Source organism: Emys orbicularis, chromosome 3, assembly GCF_028017835.1.
Source record: "Emys orbicularis isolate rEmyOrb1 chromosome 3, rEmyOrb1.hap1, whole genome shotgun sequence".
Classification (NCBI taxonomy): Eukaryota; Metazoa; Chordata; order Testudines; family Emydidae; genus Emys; species Emys orbicularis.
This window is the reverse complement of record NC_088685.1, coordinates 32,679,284-32,698,861: the sequence shown is the minus strand read 5'-3', so window position 1 is coordinate 32,698,861 and position 19,578 is coordinate 32,679,284. Positions and strand designations below refer to the sequence as shown.

General features: G+C 45.4%; 1 protein-coding gene across 1 annotated transcript in view; it reads left to right on the top strand.

Moving 5' to 3' along the window:
• The window catches only part of HPCAL1 (hippocalcin like 1), a 99,102-nt gene extending 81,912 nt beyond the window's left edge, over nt 1–17,190 (top strand). The window contains exons 3-5 of the mRNA XM_065400416.1: nt 8,337–8,739; nt 9,945–10,050; nt 16,047–17,190. Of these exons, the coding sequence (XP_065256488.1) occupies nt 8,362–8,739; nt 9,945–10,050; nt 16,047–16,144 (582 nt within the window). The 5' untranslated portion in view covers nt 8,337–8,361 and the 3' untranslated portion in view covers nt 16,145–17,190. The remainder of the gene's footprint in view (nt 1–8,336; nt 8,740–9,944; nt 10,051–16,046) is intronic.
• Nucleotides 17,191–19,578: the final 2,388 nt, after the last annotated feature.

Here is a 19,578-nt window from a genome sequence, read left to right as displayed (position 1 = left end):
TTGCATGCCTGGATCCTGATTCCACAGCCTCCTTGCCGCACTGATCATTGGGGTATAACGGGGTCGGCAACCTTTCAGAAGTGGTGTGCCGAGTTTTCATTTATTCACTCTAATTTAAGGTTTCACGTGCCAGTAATACATTTTAATGTTTTTAGAAGGTCACTTTCTATAAGTCTGTAATATAGAACTAAACTATTGTTGTATGTAAAGTAAATAAGGTTTTTAAAATATTTAAGAAGCTTCATTTAAAATTAAATTAAAATGCAGAGCCCCCCAGGCTGATGGCCAGGACCCGGGCAGTGTGAGTGCCACTGAAAATCAGCTTGCGTGTCGCCGTCGGCATGCGTGCCGCAGGTTGCCTACCCCGGGGTATAAAAACCACAGAGAGTGATTTTGTTCATATTCACAGAAATGTGTGAAGAAATTTGTGTCCAAAGATCAGTCAGTTTCAGGTGGAGGATTCTTCACAGAGCAGTGGCTGATCCCAGTCAACTCTCTCCTAAAGCTAGCCACACATCCCTGTCCACACTGCACAGAGTTCACCACAGAAGGGTTAGAAACAACTACCGTGTCAATGGTGGGAGAATGCTACCTTTCCTCTTCCTGCCGATACCACTCTCCACAGGTTTCTCACAGTTTCGGTCCCTTCCATGTTACCCAGTAGATGCCATGCTGTAGGGCCGAACTAATTCAGTGAACATCACTTGCCTCTGAACACAGGGTTGTTGAAACACAGGGTGTCAGGTGTTTGACACCTGCATAAAGGTGGAGAGTTGTGTTGCTGACTCACCTTGGCAGCCAGAGCAGGTGTGTCATGTAAGTTCCAACCGTGGTGTATAGAGAGGTTTTGAATCTCTGTAGCATGGATGAGAATGAGGGGCAGGCAACAGAGAATCTACAGGGAGAAAAACATTAGGAAAATAGCCAAGCTCAGGCTGAGGTTTTCAGTCACTGTTTAAGTTAATAATGAAAGAAACCCTGGGAAGAGAGTAAGATTGGACAGCCTTTGGAGGATGGTGGAAATGCCATGTTTTAACAGTTGTCAAGAAGTTTGGGGGGGCTCTAGAGAAATGAAGGTTCCCATTGCTTGTTATGCAATGGCCTGCTATCTGAGCTCCCACACAGCTCTCCAGTCTCCCCTTCCCCAGCCCTTGTAGCCAACATTCGATTCAGTGGGGGGATGGTCCCCTGGCTTCCCAGGCTACAAGATCTCCCTTTCTTTCCCTCCCCTCCCATGGCCAGCTGCCTGTCACTCTCAGAGTTGATGGGGATGCAGGAGGAAGGGAAAAATACTGAGATCTGCCTACCCAACCACCTCCTTGAGCCACCAGTTTTTGGGGTGGGGAGTGAAGAAGTGGTGATCATGCCTGCATTTCCCCCATGTATCTGAGGTTATTCCTGGTTTCTGCCCTTAAACAGCCTCTGCTGCTCTCCCAGATGCTGCTGCTGTTGCCCTATGATCTGATTCAGAGCTTGTTGAACTCAATGGAAAGGCTCCCACAGACTTCAGTAGCTTTTGACCAGGAGATAGTAACTCTTAGCAGGTGATGAGGCCTCTAGAAGGGAAAAGGGAAGGGGGGAAAGGTTCATACAGGGCCAGAAGCATTACATTAAAATAATTTGCTTCCTAAACTGGACTGATTTTCTTCACTCTAATCCGCCCTTCTCTGCAGAAGCCTGACCACCCCTTAAAATGCAGCAGAGTAGAAAGTATGGTTGTGTTCCCTGCCCTGTGCATACAGACTCATTTGAGTATGAATATGTGGAGCAGAGTGGGTTTGAAATACAGATGGAGAGGAAGTACTGGTAGCTGCAAACTTGCAGTTAGCTAGAGAGCTGCCCTGTGTCTCTAAATGGCTGCTGCTTTAGTGTCTGCCAGTTTAGTTTCAGCATTTTGGAAGCAAGTTGGGGATGTGTCAAAGGAACAGAGCAAACTTTGTGACTGAGTGACTAGAAATAATGCTAGTGAGCTGGAATGTTTGTGGTTTCCGACAAAACAGAAGCAGCTAATGATAACAGCAGAGTTTTCCGTTGAACCTGGTGTGTTTTATTAATGAGCAGCTGGTTGGTTTTTGTTTCGAAGCAGTAAGCCGCAGAGCAGGATGTGGATTTTGTATTGCTTAGGCTGTGTGGAAGGTAAATGGAATACAAATAAAATGCAGTTGAATTCAGTTATTGATAATCCTCTGAAGTATTGCAGTTATTTTTGGTGACCCTTCACATTTTTTAGGTTTTGGTGCATGAACTGAGCTTTTGCTGCCTGCAAAGTGCTTACTCGTTATCAGATGTCTTATCTCACTGCATTTGTCGTGTCACGTCTTGGTGTTCTGCTTGTCTTGTTTCTCAATGTAGGTAGGGCACAGTACTGCACACACACAATGCATGACCTGGTCTGCTCGTAGTCACTACATGCACTTTGCACTCACTTAGTGGTGTAAATGACTATACAAAGCAACGTAGAATTAGGTCCTTAATTTAAGCTAAGAGTAAATTGATTCACGAGTGTACAAACCTTTTTAATGTAGCAATGTGAGAGATTCTGGTAGGTTTTTGCATGTTAATGCATGTTCTTGAACTCTTACCAATGTCTATACAAATGAGAGGCATAACATTGCACAGAACTTCGATTTGCAAAAGCTGATGTTGCTGCAAACGAAGAACCTCCTTTGTCATAATAAAGAGCTGGCAGTATTAAGGTTTGTCTAAAGTACAGATTATGTCGGTATAACATATGTCACTCAGGGGGCTGAATAAGCCACACCCCTGAGCGATGTAAGTTACACCGACCTCTGCGCCGGTGTGGACTGCGCTGTTGCAGGCACAGAGGCCCGAGGACAGCAACAGCGGGGTTTGTTGCCCGGCATGCTTCGTGCCAATAAACATACTGGGGTGGAGAAACAATCAAAGTTTATTTGAGATCTCAAAGTGGTGCAAGGAGACAGGCAAGTCTCAAATCGAGCATATCAGTAAAAAACAGCTTCTCTCTTCTTATACCTTACAACTAAGCCCCCCCTTCTCTCCCCCTCTACCACCCCCCCTCTACTCCCCCTCCCCGCTCTACTGAAGGCATGTTCATACATTTAAGCCGTTAAATCATTCTAGGGCTATAAATCTAGCTTGTTAGTAACATTCCTCTAAACAGTCATTTGGTTCTGTTTACCCTTAGTTTACTACCCCTTCTCCAGCTAGAAACATGCAAACCTCATCATTATTGCTTGGGACCTGGTTATGAGCAAGGTCGTAATTGGTAACTGGCTATTTACACATTCCAATTCCTGTCCTTGGCTTTTGAGGCCGATTAGAGTTAAACATGGAAGGACAGAGTTTAAACATGGAAGAACTTTGGTTCATATATATATATGCCTAATAACCCCAACAGCGCTATGTTGGCAGGAGAGCTTCTCCTGCTGACATAGCTACAGCCTCTCACAGTATAGACCAGAGGTTCTCAAACTGGGGGTCGGGACCCCTCAGAGGGTCACGAGGTTATGACCTGGGGGGGGGTCACGAGCTGTCAGCCTCCACCCCAAACCCCGCTTCACCTCCAGCATTTATAATAGTGTTAAATATTTTTAAAATGTTTTTAATTTATAAGGGGGGGGGGTTGCACTCAGAGGCTTGCTGTATGAAAGGGGTCATCACTACAAAAGTTTGAGAACCGCTGGTATAGACCGTCGGCATAGAGCATCTTCACCAGATGCGCTACAGCGCTTCTAGTGTAGACTAGCCCTTAGTCAGCAGGTTGACGGTCTCCGTGGTATGTAGCTAAGTGTGTGTTTGCTAACCTTGAGCTCCTCTGTCTTCTCAGTTAGTGGTTGATATTGCTGGGTAACCGAGAGGCTGAGGATGGTAAGAGGGGAAAACGTTTGTTACCGACTGTTTTTATAAGAGTGTATTGAGCACCTTTCAAAGAAACAGAGGATCATAGAAGATTAGGGTTGGAAGAGACCTCAGGAGGTCATCTAGTCCAACCCCCTGCTCAAAGCAGGACCAACCCCAACTAACTCATCCCAGTCAGGGCTTTGTCAAGCCGGGCCGTAAAAACCTAAGGATAGATATTCCACCACCTCCCTAGGTAGCCCATTCCAGTGCTTCACCACCCTCCTAGTGAAATAGTTTTTCCTAATATCCAACCTAGACCTCCCCCACTGCAACTTGACCATTGCTCCTTGTTCTGTCATCTGCCACCACTGAGAACAGCCTAGCTCCATGCAGGGGTGGCAGGTTTGTATAATTTTTGCTGGTGCCCAGAACGGGTCCAAGTCCCACCCCTCCCTGCCCAAGGCTCTGGGATGGAGTTTGGGTGCAGGAGGGGGTGTGGGGTGCAGGCTCTGGGAAGAAGCTTGGGTGCAGGAGGAGTGCGGGCTCTGGGACAGACTTTGGGTGCAGGCTCTGGGCTCAGGCAGGGGGTTGGGGTGCAGGAGGAGGTGTAGGGTGCAGGCTCTGGGCGGGAGTTTGGGTGCAGGAGGGGGCTTGGGATGCAGGCTCTGGGAGAGAGTTCGGGTGTGGAAGGGGTGAAGGCTCTGGGAGGGAGGTTGGGTGCAGGCTCTGGGCTGGGACATGGGGTTGGGGTATGGCGGGGCTTGGGGTGCTGGGTGTGGGAGGGGGTTTGGGTGCTGGGTGTGGGCGTTGGACTGGGCTGGGAATGAAGAGTTTGGGGTGCAGCAGGCAGGCTGCCCCGGGGCTGGGGTGGGGGGCCAGAGAGGACAACTCCCCCCAGCCCTCTCCCCACCGGCAGCAGTGAGCTCCAGGGGAGTGGGGCCCTCCCCGGCATGCTGCCAGGGCCGGCTCTGGCTTTTTTGCCGCCCCAGGCAAAAAAGCCTCCCGCCACCCCCGCCCCCCAGGGGAGGGCAGCGAGCCCGGCCGGGGCTCCGCTCTCCGCGGCGGCCAGAGGCTGCGCCGGGGCTCCGCTGTCCGCGGCGGCCAGAGGCAGCGCCGGGGGGAGGGCGGCGAGCCGTGCCGGGGCTCCGCTCTCCCCGGCGGCCAGAGACACCGCCGGGGGGAGGGCGGCGAGCCCAGTCGCGGCCCCGCTCTCGGGCCGGAGCACCGTGCCGCCCCCCTCCAGGTGCCGCCCCAAGCACCAGCTTGGTGGGCTGGTGCCTGGAGCCGGCCCTGGCTGCTGCTCAGGAGGTCTAGCCAGGATAAGCCCCCCACCTTGGAGTCGCCTGTTGGGGGGGGGACACTGGCATGCGCCTCCTCCCTCTGCAGGCACAGCACCCGCCTTAGCCTGCCCCCGGTGCTGCTCTCTTGTAGCCAGCTGAGGGAGCGCAGTGTGGAGCTGCAGGGAGCAGCTGCCTACTGCCCAGGGCAGGCAGGGATGCTCCAGGGGAGGCGTTCGGGGGTGGCAGGCGGGGCCGAGGGACACTCCGGGGGAGGCACACGGGGGCGGCAGGAAGGGCCGGGGGAGCACACGGGGGCGGCAGGAGGGGCCAAGGGAAAGACCCGGCTCCGAACATTGGTGGAGCCTGGCCCCCCAGGCCCTGATTTTGCTGGAGCCCACGGGCCCATACAACTCGCCGCCCCTGGCTCCATCCTCTTTGGAACCCCCCTTCAGGTAGTTGAAGGCTGCTATCAAATCCCCCCTCACTCTTCTTTTCTGCAGACTAAATAAGCCCAGTTCCCTCAACCTCTCCTCATAAGTCATGTGCCCCAACCTCCTAATCATTTTCGTTGCCCTCTGCTGGACTCTCTCCAATTTGTCCACATCCTTCCTGTAGTGAGGGGCCCAAAACCACGCAATACTCCAGATGTGGCCTCACCAGTGCCGAATAGAGGGGAATAATTACTTCCCTCGGTCTGCCGGCAATGCTCCTACTAATGCAGCCAATATGCCGTTAGCCTTCTTGGCAACAAGGGCACACTGCTGATTCATATCCAGCTTCTCATCCACTGTAATCCTCAGATCCTTTTCTGCGGAACTGCCGCTTAGCCAGTCAGTCCCCAGCCTGTAGCAGTGCATGGGATTCTTCCGTCCTAAGTGCAGGACTCTGCAATTTCCTTGTTGAACCTCATCAGATTTCTTCTAGCCCAATCCTCCAATTTATCTAGGTCAGTGGTTCTCAAACTTTTTTTTTCACGGACCACTTGAAAATTACTGAGGAGCTCAGCGGACCACTTAATGATCTTTCCAAATGTTGTTTGTACTATTAGCTAACTATTGTAAAGCACTTCTGATAAAAGCGCTATATAAAAAAACTTAATAATAATAATAATCTTTTTTTATTCTACAAATAAAAGCACACAACTCATATTTTAATATCAGTAGTCTTACCTTTCTAATGTGATGGATGTGCCCTCTCTCCCCCGCTGTGGCAGCCCCTGAGCTGGGACTGGGAAGGAGGGGGGTCTCTCCCCGGCAGCCGCAGCCCTGGAGCTGGGGAAAATCGCCTCTGTCTCTGGCTACCGCAGCCCTGCATGTCCCAAATTCCCCCCACCCCATCTCACCCCACTGCCCCCTCCCACCTACCCCTTATTCTCCCCAAGGCCACCACCTCACCTTACATGTGCATCTTCTCCAGGGTCCACCCATGTAATTAGTGGAGCCACGCTTGCGCGGCTCCACTAATTAGGTGGGTGGCCCTTCATTCTCTTGTGTGCGGCTGCCCACGTGCGCACCTTAGAGGGAACTATCCACGGACCCACCTGAATGGAGCTCGCGGATTTGCGGACCACAATTTGAGAACCTCTGGTCTAGGTCACTCTGTACCCTATCCCTGCCCTCCAGCATATCTACCTCTCCCCCCAGCTTAGTGTCATCTGTGAACTTGCTGAGGGTGCAATCCATCCCATTCTCCAGATCATTAATGTCATCACGGGCTCTTATCTGATATGGGTGAACACCTTCAGCTTGCTCCAAATGTCTACAAAGTACTGAAATAAACAAGTGACCAAAGCCATCATAGCACTAAGGCTCCCTCCTGTCTAATGGGCTGAGGATGTCTGTTGCACTCTGACCCTTCTTGAACACCTGATATAACCATGAGATTATTGAGATGCCTTTTTGCCCAGGTTGGGAATGTTACATTTTGAGCACTATCATTGAATAAGCATGTATAATAGCTGCAATCTGATTGACTCAACAGGGAGCCAGACCCTTGTCATTCTCCCATCATATGCATATGTCAGGCCATTGCAATCGCTTCAGCCAGATTGCAAACCCAGAAAGTATTTTGTTTTTAAAATCTCATTGTATAGGTTCCTAGGAACATTGTGAATTAAAATGTGTTTAAAAGAGCTGAATCACTTATGCCTTTCCTTCTCCTTAGGTGACCCGGCTGCTCGTGCTGCCGCAACTCTGTTGGGAGAAGGGAGGAAAAGGTCTTCTGGGTTGATCCCGTTAAATGTGGGGCCTGCTTTCAGTCCAGATCTCCCTGCAGCACTTCTGTCCTTTGTCCCTTCCCACCTCCCTCTGTTGTTCCATCCTGCTTATGCTGTTTGAACACTGGGCTCAAGCAATGCAAAGCATTCTGAAGGGCCTTGACTTGGCTCCAGCTCTGCTGAATGTCTCTGCTGCAGATCCAGGGCAGGAGCCTTTGATACTGATTGATGGTAGCAGTAAAGGGGGAAAGTACTGCTTTAGGAGGGGATTTTCAAAGGCACTAGGAGGAGACAGGCGCTTTCAACTCCTATTGACTTAGGCACTGAACGCTCACTGTAACTGCCCTTTGTGTCTTTGATTTCTAACGGGAAGATTTTCAATCTTTAAATATGGACATTTTTCAAGAGTTTTCTCCCCATTGCTTCCCGTGCTGGACCCTGGCCCAACCCAGTAATAGCAGCATGTCAGCCTGTGCAGGGCTGTGTGGTCAAAGGCTGGAAAAGCACATTGCAAGCTGGACTCAAGGGTCCCAAGCTATGTAGCAGGGTAAGCTGGGGTAGAGCTGTGGGGAGAGGAACATGACTGAGCAAGGAGGTATGCACAGGGTCACCCCAAACCACCCATTTTTTCTCTTCTCCATCCCCCAACCCTCCCTTGCCCCCCCCTCCCCCCCCTGCCCCCCCCACGGGCAGCATCAGCAACTGGGAGAGCTTGGAAAAAGGGGAGGAGAGAGTGAAATCAGATATTTCTTTGACAGAGAAGGTTAATGAAATAGATAAGCACTTTCTTGTTTAAAGCTGTATGCAGATGCTTATATTTAACAGCCCAGTGCTCTCTGCAGTGCAGAAGTACTCTCTGTGGGGTGGCTTCATCAGTTGATATGTTTGTACTTCTTGGATGTCCACATATCAATACCCATCTTTCCACTGCATTACTTGTTTACAGTCCATGAGCGTACATATCAATTGGAGTTCAGTCGTGGCACAGAAGGTGACGTGCTTGCTCTTTTGTTTTACAGCTGTTAGATCCTAACCAAGAACAGAATGGGGAAGCAGAACAGTAAGCTGCGACCTGAGGTACTCCAGGATCTCCGGGAGAATACAGAATTCACAGACCATGAGCTTCAGGAGTGGTACAAAGGCTTCCTAAAAGATTGCCCCACGGGTCATTTGACTGTTGAGGAATTCAAAAAGATATATGCAAATTTTTTCCCCTATGGTGATGCATCGAAGTTTGCAGAGCACGTGTTCCGCACTTTTGATACCAACGGCGATGGGACGATTGACTTTAGGGAATTTATCATTGCGCTGAGCGTCACTTCTCGGGGAAAGCTCGAACAGAAGCTGAAATGGGCATTTAGCATGTATGATCTTGATGGCAATGGATATATCAGTCATGGCGAAATGCTTGAAATTGTGCAGGTGAGGAATGGTCTTGTTTTGTAAAACTTACCTTTTGAAAAAATTACCGTTTGAATTAATATTGCTGGAACCACTTGCCTGCTGAGCTAGAGACTTCAGGTCTAGATAGAGGTGCACCCTAACAGCCGTTCTGCTAGCTGCTGGTACTTCAAAGGAGTTGCAGCCAGTGCATAGGTGCTGGAGCATGTTCCTGATGCAGTTCTTCGCACTGTCATTCCAAATGGCACTGCAGAAAATAATTCTACCCACAAATTACAAATGTGTAGAGGCTCTGAGGAGAAATGGGCCTGAACCAAAACCCCAGTCACCTTGTCTGCCTCCTACTTCCTCCAAACCTCCTCCCACCCCCTCCATTTGAGGTGTTCAAAATCGATTCCAGATCTGGACTCAAATTTTGCAAACAGCCCCAAGGATTATAATGGATTGAACCATAATTCCAGATATGAATGTAATATACTCTGAAGTTCAAATTCTGTGGTTTGAGCCCTCCCGTGCTTTTAAAGTGAAAGGCCTCTTGGTGCTCTCAGGCCGGGTCCTACTGGACAGGTGTCCAAGCCACCATCATAGTTAACCTCTCTGAGTGCTTCAGCAAGTGTTGCCAGGAACAGAATTTAGCTGGAGAGTGAACAACTTTTCTCCCCCAAGAAATGGTTCCTCTAGAACACGCTGGGGAGAAATTAAATTGGCAGGGGAGTTTGTCTTGCCCATGCTGTACCTCATGAGTTCAATGGATAATAGGTATTCAATTTAGTCAGTCCATCGCCTTTCCATAGCATGGAAATGTAGCTACCTCCCAGCCCACTGTACACAAATAATTATTGAAGAGCAGTAAGTGCCTATGCAGGTGCATTAAAAGCCATCCTGAAGTAATGAGACCACTCCCCAGACTCAAATGGAAGGAAGGAAAATTACATGTGGGAACTTTTTTCCTGTGTATTTTAGCTCTTGTATTTTAGTGTGTTAACTTAAATACTGACTTGGCTACTAGATTGACTAACATAGCAGTTGTGTTGATTTTCTAAATCAGAAATAAATGCTGGAAAAAGCAGATCAAGTTTGTAATTCCTTTTATTTGTTTTGGTTTATAGGGGTTTTCAGCTGTCTGCCAAGGTCATCTGCCTTTGTTTATTGCTGAAGGCTTAAGTTCCTTTCCTCAGTCCTGATGCTTTATAGCTTTTTTTCATTATTATTTTTTATATATTTAGGCAATCTACAAAATGGTGTCATCTGTAATGAAAATGCCAGAAGATGAGTCCACTCCGGAGAAACGAACAGACAAAATCTTCAGACAGATGGACACAAACAATGATGGTATGATTTCCACCAGAAGTCCTTAATTAGGTCTTAAAAATAAACATGCATTGTCTGATACCATACTGATAACACTTAACTTTTAATTAAAAGAAAAAATTGCTTTCAGGGAGGCTTCAGTTCTGTCTGTCATCTCACAGTGGTGTCAGTCACAGGAACATCTGAGTGTCTGTTGTCTGTAACCAAATAAAATAAAGGAGAATGAGCCTTTGTGTTTGTAGAAACCAACAAGGTCCCTATTTTCCAGACTTGTACTGACCTTTTTTGTAAAAAGGTGTGGCCCTTTATTTGCAACACTCACCCTTTCAGACAGTCTATCTGCTGACAAACCAAGCTAGTGAAATTGGCAGCAAGCTAAGTGCATGTGCATCAGAAGTAAGATCTGTCCCCAGGCTTGGTCTGCTGGATGTTGCTACACTGCCCTGCCCTCTGATCTCTTCCTCCATACACACCTGTGTGTGAAATCTTTTCTCAAACCTTATCTGCCCTCCACCCGTGGAATCAGGCACCCTACCCTGTTGGACTCCAGGCAGCTCAGCTGCATGGCCATCGGTCTGTAGAACACTGAGGGCAGCCCTGCTTCTCCACCTTGCCTTTGCACTGTTGATGGGTAACAAATTGTGGTATGGCACAGGAAAGGCAAATGGGAGCCTCGCTCTGGAGGGCAAAAGAAAAGGCAGAGTGTGAGTGGGGCAGAGTGATGGCAAAATGGTAACAGAGGCAGGGAGGAACTAGATTGTAGAATGAGCAAGGGAGAAAATGAGCAGAGGGAAATAGAACAAAGAATAGAAACGGGAGGAGGAGTATGAAGCCAGAGAGAGAACACAAATACAGGGTGGCAAATACAGTGAATGAGGAGGGGACTGGTAGAGAAGAATAAGGGGCTGCTGGGGGCCAGTAGTGTGCTTCCCCCCCCAGCTTGTATACTGCAAGAGGAGAGGATGGCAGGTAGTGTGGGGGAGGGGGTTCTTGCCTGAGGAGAGGCGAAGAGAAGATTGAGGACCCTCTTCTCCCTTGCTGCGTCTCCAAATGCGGCCTGCTCACTTCTCCTATGCCTGTCCAGCTTGTTCCCTGTGCCAGCTCCGTGACCGGAGTGCCCTCATTTTTCCCTTTGCAAAAATCACCCTGCTCCTATGAGGGCCTGTGCCCAAATCAATCTCATGCACTGTTTTACAGGGCAGTACCTGAGTAACTGCTTCTGCAAACATCCTAGTTGCATAGAGCGATCTTATGTCATCCATCTAAGTAGTCCTTGCCAGTAGAACCAAGTCAGAGCTATGCTTAAAATTGTATTCAGTGACCCAGGCATCTCGGACTATGGCCCACTGTAATTGTTGGGAGAGTGGCAGCCTGAATAGATGCATCTGCCTACTTAGAGGGGAGGCAAAGCTGCTAGCCACTTTACTGTCTCTCTCTTCCCCCCACTCTTTTTTTCCTATTCAGTTTCATCTCCTGCTGCTGTCTCTGGCAATCTGTTCCACCGTGTCATTATCTTTTTGTGTGAAAAGGCTCCTCTGAAACTTCTGTAGTTTCAGTGCCTTCAGCTCGTGCTTCAGTGCCTTCAACTGGGAAGGTACAAACTAGGGACAAAGTCTGGCTCTCCTTACAATTCCCTCCTGTGAGGCTACTCGCATGCATGAGGAGAGCAAGATTTGGCCTCAGCTTTGTACCTCCATTCTTTTCTCAGCCCTGCAGTCTTATATTCCTGCTTTATGCATCTTTAGATTTTTCTAGCTCCATTCAGCTGTAGAAGTGATCATGTAGGTCCAGATTTTTTTGAAAGGCAGGGGTTTGTGCTTGCAAAATTGTGCCTCTGAAAATCTGGCCCTGAACTGCACTTTCTAATGCCGCATTATCCAAACCCAGAACTTAGATCTATGGTTTGCATAGAAAAGCTTTGATGGCCCATGAATACAACAGTGGGCAGTGAGAGTAGGGAGCTGTGGGGGATGCTGTTGGGATGATGTGTCTAACGCAGAGAGTTATCAAACTTGCAACCTTTGCCTCTGTGGTCCTGGCGCTGCTGATTCTCACTCCCCCGCCCCAAAAGCTGCTTCCGGCTGCAGGTTTGTTTTTGTTACATCAAGAGATCGCTTCATTGCAATATATACCACGTTTGGAGGCAATACCAATATTGCAGTTTGTGTAACCATGTGATAAATTAATTTACCAGACACCTTTAGCCACCCCCGCTGCCCACTAACTCATCTCCCCAGACTGAAACTGGGAAGTAGAATCAATTGTTTTCCCCCATCACCCTGCCAAGGAAATGTTTCCACCTTGTCCCATCAGTTGTGAAATTTTCCCTGTAAACTACCTTGGTTAGAGGCCCAAGATGGGCAGCCTTCAGTCTTGGGTCTGCGACAGCTCTTAGGGTATATCTGCATAGCAAAGGTAGTACACAGGCTAGCCTACCCAAGCTAGCTTGAATCCAGCTAGGATGGCTAACAATAGCAGTGAAGACAGCACAGTGCTGGCTTCGGAGCAAGCTGGCAAGCAAAGTACGTACAGGGTCTGTGCCACCAGGCTTGTGCTACCCAGGCTGAAGCCCATGCTGCACTGTCTTCATTGCTTTTGTTACTCGTGCTAGCTGGACTCACGTTAGCTCGTGTAGGCTCACTCACTTGCAGCTTTTGCTGTGCAGACATGCCCTTCAAGAGTTTAAAATCTGATATTTCAGGGTGCAACGGAGTAGACACAGAAGCTTTTGCCTATTGGAAAAGGAGAGGTGTTCAGTTTCTCTGTGGGACCCAGCAGTTGCTTCTAGCCCTGAAAAGGCCTGAGATATCCGACTTTTAAAGTTATGACTCTTTGGTGTAAAAAGCTGTTCTGTCTTAGCCCTGGTCTACACTAGGGGGGAATCGATCTAAGTTACGCAACTTCACCTACGTTATTCACGTAGCTGAAGTCGACGTACTTAGATCGACTTACCGTGGTGTCTTCACAGGAGAGGGCTCGGGGGTTGATTTATCGTGTCTAGACTAGACGTGATAAATCGATCCCCACTGGATCGATCACTGCCCGCCGATCCAGCGGGTAGTGTAGACATACCCTTAGAGATTTTTATGGCTCCCTCTGAGTCATGTTCTGTTGAACTGACAGTAGATAGAGCCCTGGGGTAAAATCCTGGCTTTGCTGAGATCCACAGGAGTTTTTCCATTGACTTCAATGGGGCCAGGATTTCACTCTTTGGCTCTACGTGTGGAGGGATACAAAACTAAAACATGTAAAGTAGTCCTTCTGTGACATGTGGCATGCAGAGATACGTGATAGGGCAATGTGGCAAAACCTGGAATATAGAGAGAGTTTCATTAAAGCAATTCCATAACTAGCAAAGTGTCACTCCTGTAAGTAATGTATTGCTAAGTAATACAATGTACATACTGAGAGGTGTAATGGAGCAGTGCTTACATTTCAACCCCTCTAGCTGTCCCTCCTGCATTTCCAGACGAGAGAGAGAGGAGAATAGCACCTTGTGTGTGTGTGCTTCATTGATAGGACTTGAATGGCTTCTCATTGTCTGCTGTGCCGTGGGGCAATGCTGCCAGATTTTGCTTTGTACTGTACTTTGTCCTGGAGTGTTGCACACAAACAAAATCAACTTGTGTGAAGTTTTGTGAAAACTTTGACTAGCAAAAATTCTTCTCAGAAATGCCAGTGTTTTAACATAAAACAGCTTGCCCAGTATATAAGTGCCTTGTCTTGCTTTGGGCCCTTGCATATCTCTGCTCTCCTGGCACATGACATACCTTGGTCAGGTGAGCTAATACTGGCGCTTGACCATTGAATCCAGTCCTTGGATGGCTGAGACCATCTCTATATACATTTTCTCTAATATTTTTAATAAAAACAAATGTTGTTACACATCTGCTCCCTCCCATGGCCTTACACTTGTAGCAAAAGGGATAATGAGCAAAAGTCAAATGCAAAATCTGAATCTGTGGTAGGAAGCTTCCATTTGGAACAATAAAATATATGTTAGTCTTTTAAAAAAAAAAAAAAAAACACAGTAAAAATAGAGTGTAAGAACAGTGAGAACAGATGCATCTGTAATTCATTGAGATGCTCTGATACTCTGGGAATGAGGAGTGTAGGAAGAAAAATTGTAAATAATACCGTACTCTGGAGTATGTAACTAAACACATGAAAGGAGCAATTAAAAACAAAAAAAAGCAATATGAGCTAAAAGCAGTGCTAAATGTTAGAGAATATAACCTAAGGGGTGGAACTGAAACGTGATGAGGTGGTTCTCACAGTGGAATGTTTCTGTTTGAGTATGTTCATTGTACGTGGGTTTAAAATCTCAGCTGAGGATCTAAGCTAAAATTCTACTTCCTAATACATGTGCAGTATGATTGGGACTTCGGTATAAGTGATCACATAAGATTATGCAATATGTGCCACGCTGTTCTCCAAAGAGTTTATTTTCTCCTGGCAAAATAAAAATATGTGGTGGTTATTTCTATAATGGGGGGCAATTTAAATGGGTAAGAATTGCGGTGGAATATTGTGGTATATAATGTATGAAATATTTCATACAGATGTAATGTAAATGGACATAACTGCCAAAATATTTTGTGTAATAGACAATCCCAGTAGCAAATATTTTTATTAAAAAGTATAAAACCTGCTGATTAAACAAATTACACGTATAAGAAACTTCTTTTACAGAGTATTTAGGTCATTAGCATCTACTAATAACTATCCCAGACCTACAACTTTAGATATGTAAGTAGGTTCATTGAATTCAGGACTGTTCTAAACTTTGCCAGCTTGTAATAAACCTCGAGATTATAAAAGCCAGAAGGCATTTCAGGAATTCAGCATGCTTCAGTCACCCGAGGTTACATTGACTCAAGGGGGGAATCATCGGGCCCAGTGAAATCATCCTAGAAAGATCCATTTCATTTCTCATAAATGTTTTGTTGCTTATTTCTCTTCATCTGTGGGTGTGTGACATACTATACAAGAGAATACCATTGCACATGCATCAGATGCAAAATATTGATCAGAAAAATATAATTCTATTTCAATACTGTTGTTCAAATTACAGTTAATGAAGGCGATCCTGAAAGCCTCTGTAGGCAGCACTTGTACTGAGCTCAGTGGAAGTTCCACCAGCCCAGGGCTTGTAGGTGTGGTCCCAGAGTGAAACTGTTATACGAGAACAGTTCTAGACTTTTCAGCAATGATGGCTAACAAATAATTACAAGCGGTGCAAACTCTGGTCGTTTTGATTAATGGGCATTCACACCTTTGTGAGTTTCAGGTTTTAGAAGCCAGTCATAGCCACAGATTTTTTTCATGGTTTTCAACCCTAACCCCATAAAGCAGCCCAAATTGTTGAAGTTGGCCCAAGTTTCAGGTTTGTAACAAAGCCTGAAAAACTAATTCGTAGGGGTCTGATTGCAAAGGTTTTGCCCAGCTCAGCAAACAGGGCATCGCTTCAGCATCACTCAAGGCCTGTTTCTTGTACCACAGCACAACTGACCATAGCAATAATTAACAAATGTAGAATAAACTACATCACGTTGCCCAGTGTTAGGGACACTGTTACATGATCGCCTATCAGTGCATATGGTGCAAATATCCTGGGTTCTGTGTGGTTTAAAATCTCACCCTTGATTGAAGCATTATTTCTAGACTAGTTTGTGTGTATCTTGAATGAATGTTTGTACTCCAGTTTTGTATTAAGCCAGTTCTCTGCTTAAATTGTTGATCTAAGGTGGCATTATTAGTACGATTGTTTTAACTTGATAATGTCCCTGTTTAATGTCAAATGTAAAGTAAAATATTAGATTTGTTTACTTGAAAAAACAGCGCATCCCGGTTTGAGGAGGAAGGGAGTGCCTGGTTCCCCTGCACTGCAGCCAGTTTCACCCTGAATCCACTTGCCGTAGGATATGTGTATTTTTAAGCTTTCTGTGAAGGTTTTATTTTTAAGCTCTGTTTGATCTTGCAATGCAAGTGACTTGTTTTTGTTTTCTCCTTTCAAGGTAAACTGTCCCTGGAAGAGTTTATTAAAGGTGCCAAGAGTGATCCCTCTATTGTGCGATTGTTACAATGTGATCCAAGCAGTGCAAGTCAGTTCTAATTAAACTCTGGACAGTTTGCAAAGAAACTGCTGGCTTGTTGTTCAAGCTTTGCTCGCAAATGGATGCCTTCTCAATCATTCCTCAACTTGCTAGTGGATAAGATTCCATTGCCAGATTGTGTGTGTGTGTGTGTGTGTGCGCGCACGTGCGTGTATCCGAGTGAGGACTGCCTCACTCCTCTCACTAACATGAGTGCAATGTTCCTTTTGCAGTTCTGTTTTTCTCCCTCTTCCTCCCCTCCAATGTTACCACTCACTCTACACGGTTAATGTAATTGAAAGGTATGTTTACATGCAGATACAAAGAGTTCAAATTTCTGGTGAGAGATCCCATCTTTTAGTCAGTAAGAATGATGACATTCTAGTAGCCCTAAGAAGATACTAGATAGAATTTTTATCCAACATAGCAGATGGTAGGTCATCATTTTTGAAGCAAAATGTGAACTGAATGGAGTAGAAAGAAGAAGAGAAAAGCTTTTCTGGGCATGGTTCCAAATTGTCTGTGCTTTTGAGGAAAATTGCTTGCACTTATCTAATTGTCTACTTTCTTTTAATATATATATGGTGAAGTAAAATTTTAATATGTAGGTCAGGTATTTATGCATAAAGTAGAATTCAAGCTTAATTTCTTCTTGTCCGTGATTTATTCAAATCTTGAAGATTGTTTTTGAGATATTTATGCATTAGCAAATTGCTGTTAAAGAAAATGCATGACTAGCAATTTGTGGCTATTTCACTCTGTTTAATTACTGAATGCAAATATTTGTTCATTTTTACTGTTGACCGTTCCAGCGTTTACTGTATTAACAAAAGAATAAAAGGAATAATCCTCATTTTGTATTTCTCGGTGGAGTCCCACTTAGTGGTGGTTGCAGCATTAACTGGCTTTTGAGTGACATGAGGTGATGTGACTCACGCTGCTGTTCTAAACTTTGCTATGCTCGCCATTCTTTTGCTGTCAATATGTTAATAGTCTTGTGCAATTCAGTGTTATTTAATATCTGCCTAATGCCAAGAAATATTCATTGAAATAAAAGACTACTTTTCTTGTCAATAACTGTCTTATTTTAACCAGTGGTACAAGTTACTGTTCCATAGTTGTGCATGTGATGAATATAGTCAGGACAAGAATACTGAAAGCTTTCCTGCCTTTCCTTACATCTCCTCATCTAGGGGAGGGGAGGTGACCTAGTCCCCACTGTCCTTCCATCCTTGGCGTCTCTGCTGAGATTAGCCAGCAAACAAGTGTATTTTAGTGCCCACTACGTTGATGGTCCTTGGGAACCCTTCCCCAAAGTAAACTAGACTGGGACTATGACACGGTGATTTCACACAGTCCACTGAAGAGCTGATAGCTCCAAGTCACCACTGGCCTAGGCTGGACTTAGAGTTGGCTGGTAGATAAAGCATCAGGTACTAGAAGTCAGGAAACTTGGGTTTTATCTCTGGCTTCTGCCATTGACTCGCTGTGTGAGTTCCTGCTTCTCTCTGTACCTAAAAAGCACTGTATCAGTGCTTAGTGTTACTAGTATTGTTTATTAACATAATGGTGTGAGGCTCTATGTCCTATTACCAGTGTGCTGTGCCATCCAGTCCCCCAACAATCCTGCAGCTAAGTAATGCAGCCTTTTTTATTGGACCAAAAATACTATGTCAAGTTCCTTTCCAGTATACAGAGGATTTGTGAAGCCAGAAGTACATTTCAGCGAGGTATGTGCCACTGAAACAATGTCTGGCATCAATGACATAATATGCAAAGCTTTCCTAGACCCATGTTTATAAAGCACATGCTGAAGTACAATGGGGACTTTAGTGTGTGCCTAAAGTTAAACATGTCCATAAGTGTTTAGTTGAATAGACAAAGTTTGTGGAAGCAGGATCCAAGATAGCAGCAATTAGGTGTTAGTATGCACCTTCACTGTAAAAATAAATTGGGAAAGAGAGCCGCTTTCAATACCCAATCAGAGATACTGCGGGATGAAATTTGGCATAACGTGACCTTTTACCAAACCTGAGACTGAGAAATGTTTCCATGATTTTTTTTTTTTTTTTTTTTTTAAGGGAATTCAATTTGAACTTCTTAGAAAAACAAACATTCCCCTGTCACGCTGAAAGGAAAACTAACTAAAACCGATCTGTCTGCTTTTCCTTGTTCACGCTGGAAGAAATGCTAAAAGTAAACCACATGAACGGTAACAAGTAAACAAAATGAGGTTTGCAATTCTTCCAGTTTTAATAAGTGAAGATTGTAAGAGAGGAAAGAACTTGGGTTTTTTAATTAAAATTTTTCTTTTTAAAATCATTTAACAAACAAAAAGAATTCTCACCGATGTTACAAATCACATCTTAGATTAGGTTTATTATCAGTAATTTTCACTCTGCAATAACTGTCCAAGTCAAGTGAAAAAACAAATAACTAAACAGTTTCATACTTGTTTTATAGTCTGTTTCTAGTCTATTTCATGGTCAAGTTCTCATGCACTAGAATGCTGCAGCATTTGAATTGTAAACCACTGTTGCATTAATGACATTTTTCCTTGTAATTATAACTGAACATTGAGAGATACAAAGTTACAGTTCTCACAGCAGCCATAGCTCAGGCAAATTGCACACACTAAAAATCTATACTGTGTAACTAAGCAGAATTATGCTAGTGAAGAGGACTATTTTTGAATTCCCTCTCTTTTGTGTGATTTTTAAAATATGTTGGTTATGTGTTTAGTCAAATATCACAAAATAATTTTGTAAGGATCAGGTAACCAAAATTATTTTATTAGGATCTGACAAATATCAGACTGGTGTGTGTGTGTCCCATCCATTCTTTCCTCTTATTGTCTTTTTCTTTGTTCTGCCATTGCACATTTCCTTCCCTTTCTGTTCCCAGATTTCTTCTTCTCTGTAAGGCCAATCAGACCTTAGAGATCATCAAAGAGAGAGAGAGACCTTCATAGAGCGAGTCAAAAAATTTCTGCCTCACAATCTTTCCCGTGGAAAATGTCCATCTCCAGAACATTTTTTTCAGTTGGAAAAATGAAAATTTGAGGTGACTTTTTGAAATAAAACATTTTTCATTTCAAAACTTTTCAGAATTTTTCATTCAGTGGAATTTTTCAATCTTTCAACTTTCCGTCTTGGTTCAGAACTAATTCCAAAATGTCAGCCTTTCCCACCAGCTCTGCAAGTTTTGCAAGATTGCTGCAGTTTGATGGGATTCTGCCCAGCTACATTCAAACTGGGATTTTGTCCCATTCCCAGATTTTACTGGCTGCCTGAGCATGCTCTCTATTCCCCTCTAGCTCTCCCTGAAGTACCTTCCCTCTCCTTCCCCAGCATCATTTTCTCCCCTTCTTGCATCATCCTGATGCTTTTTCAGCCCCCTCCACCCATCACCTCTGCAGGCCTTCTGTGTCCCCTGTCACTAGTTTCCTGATTTA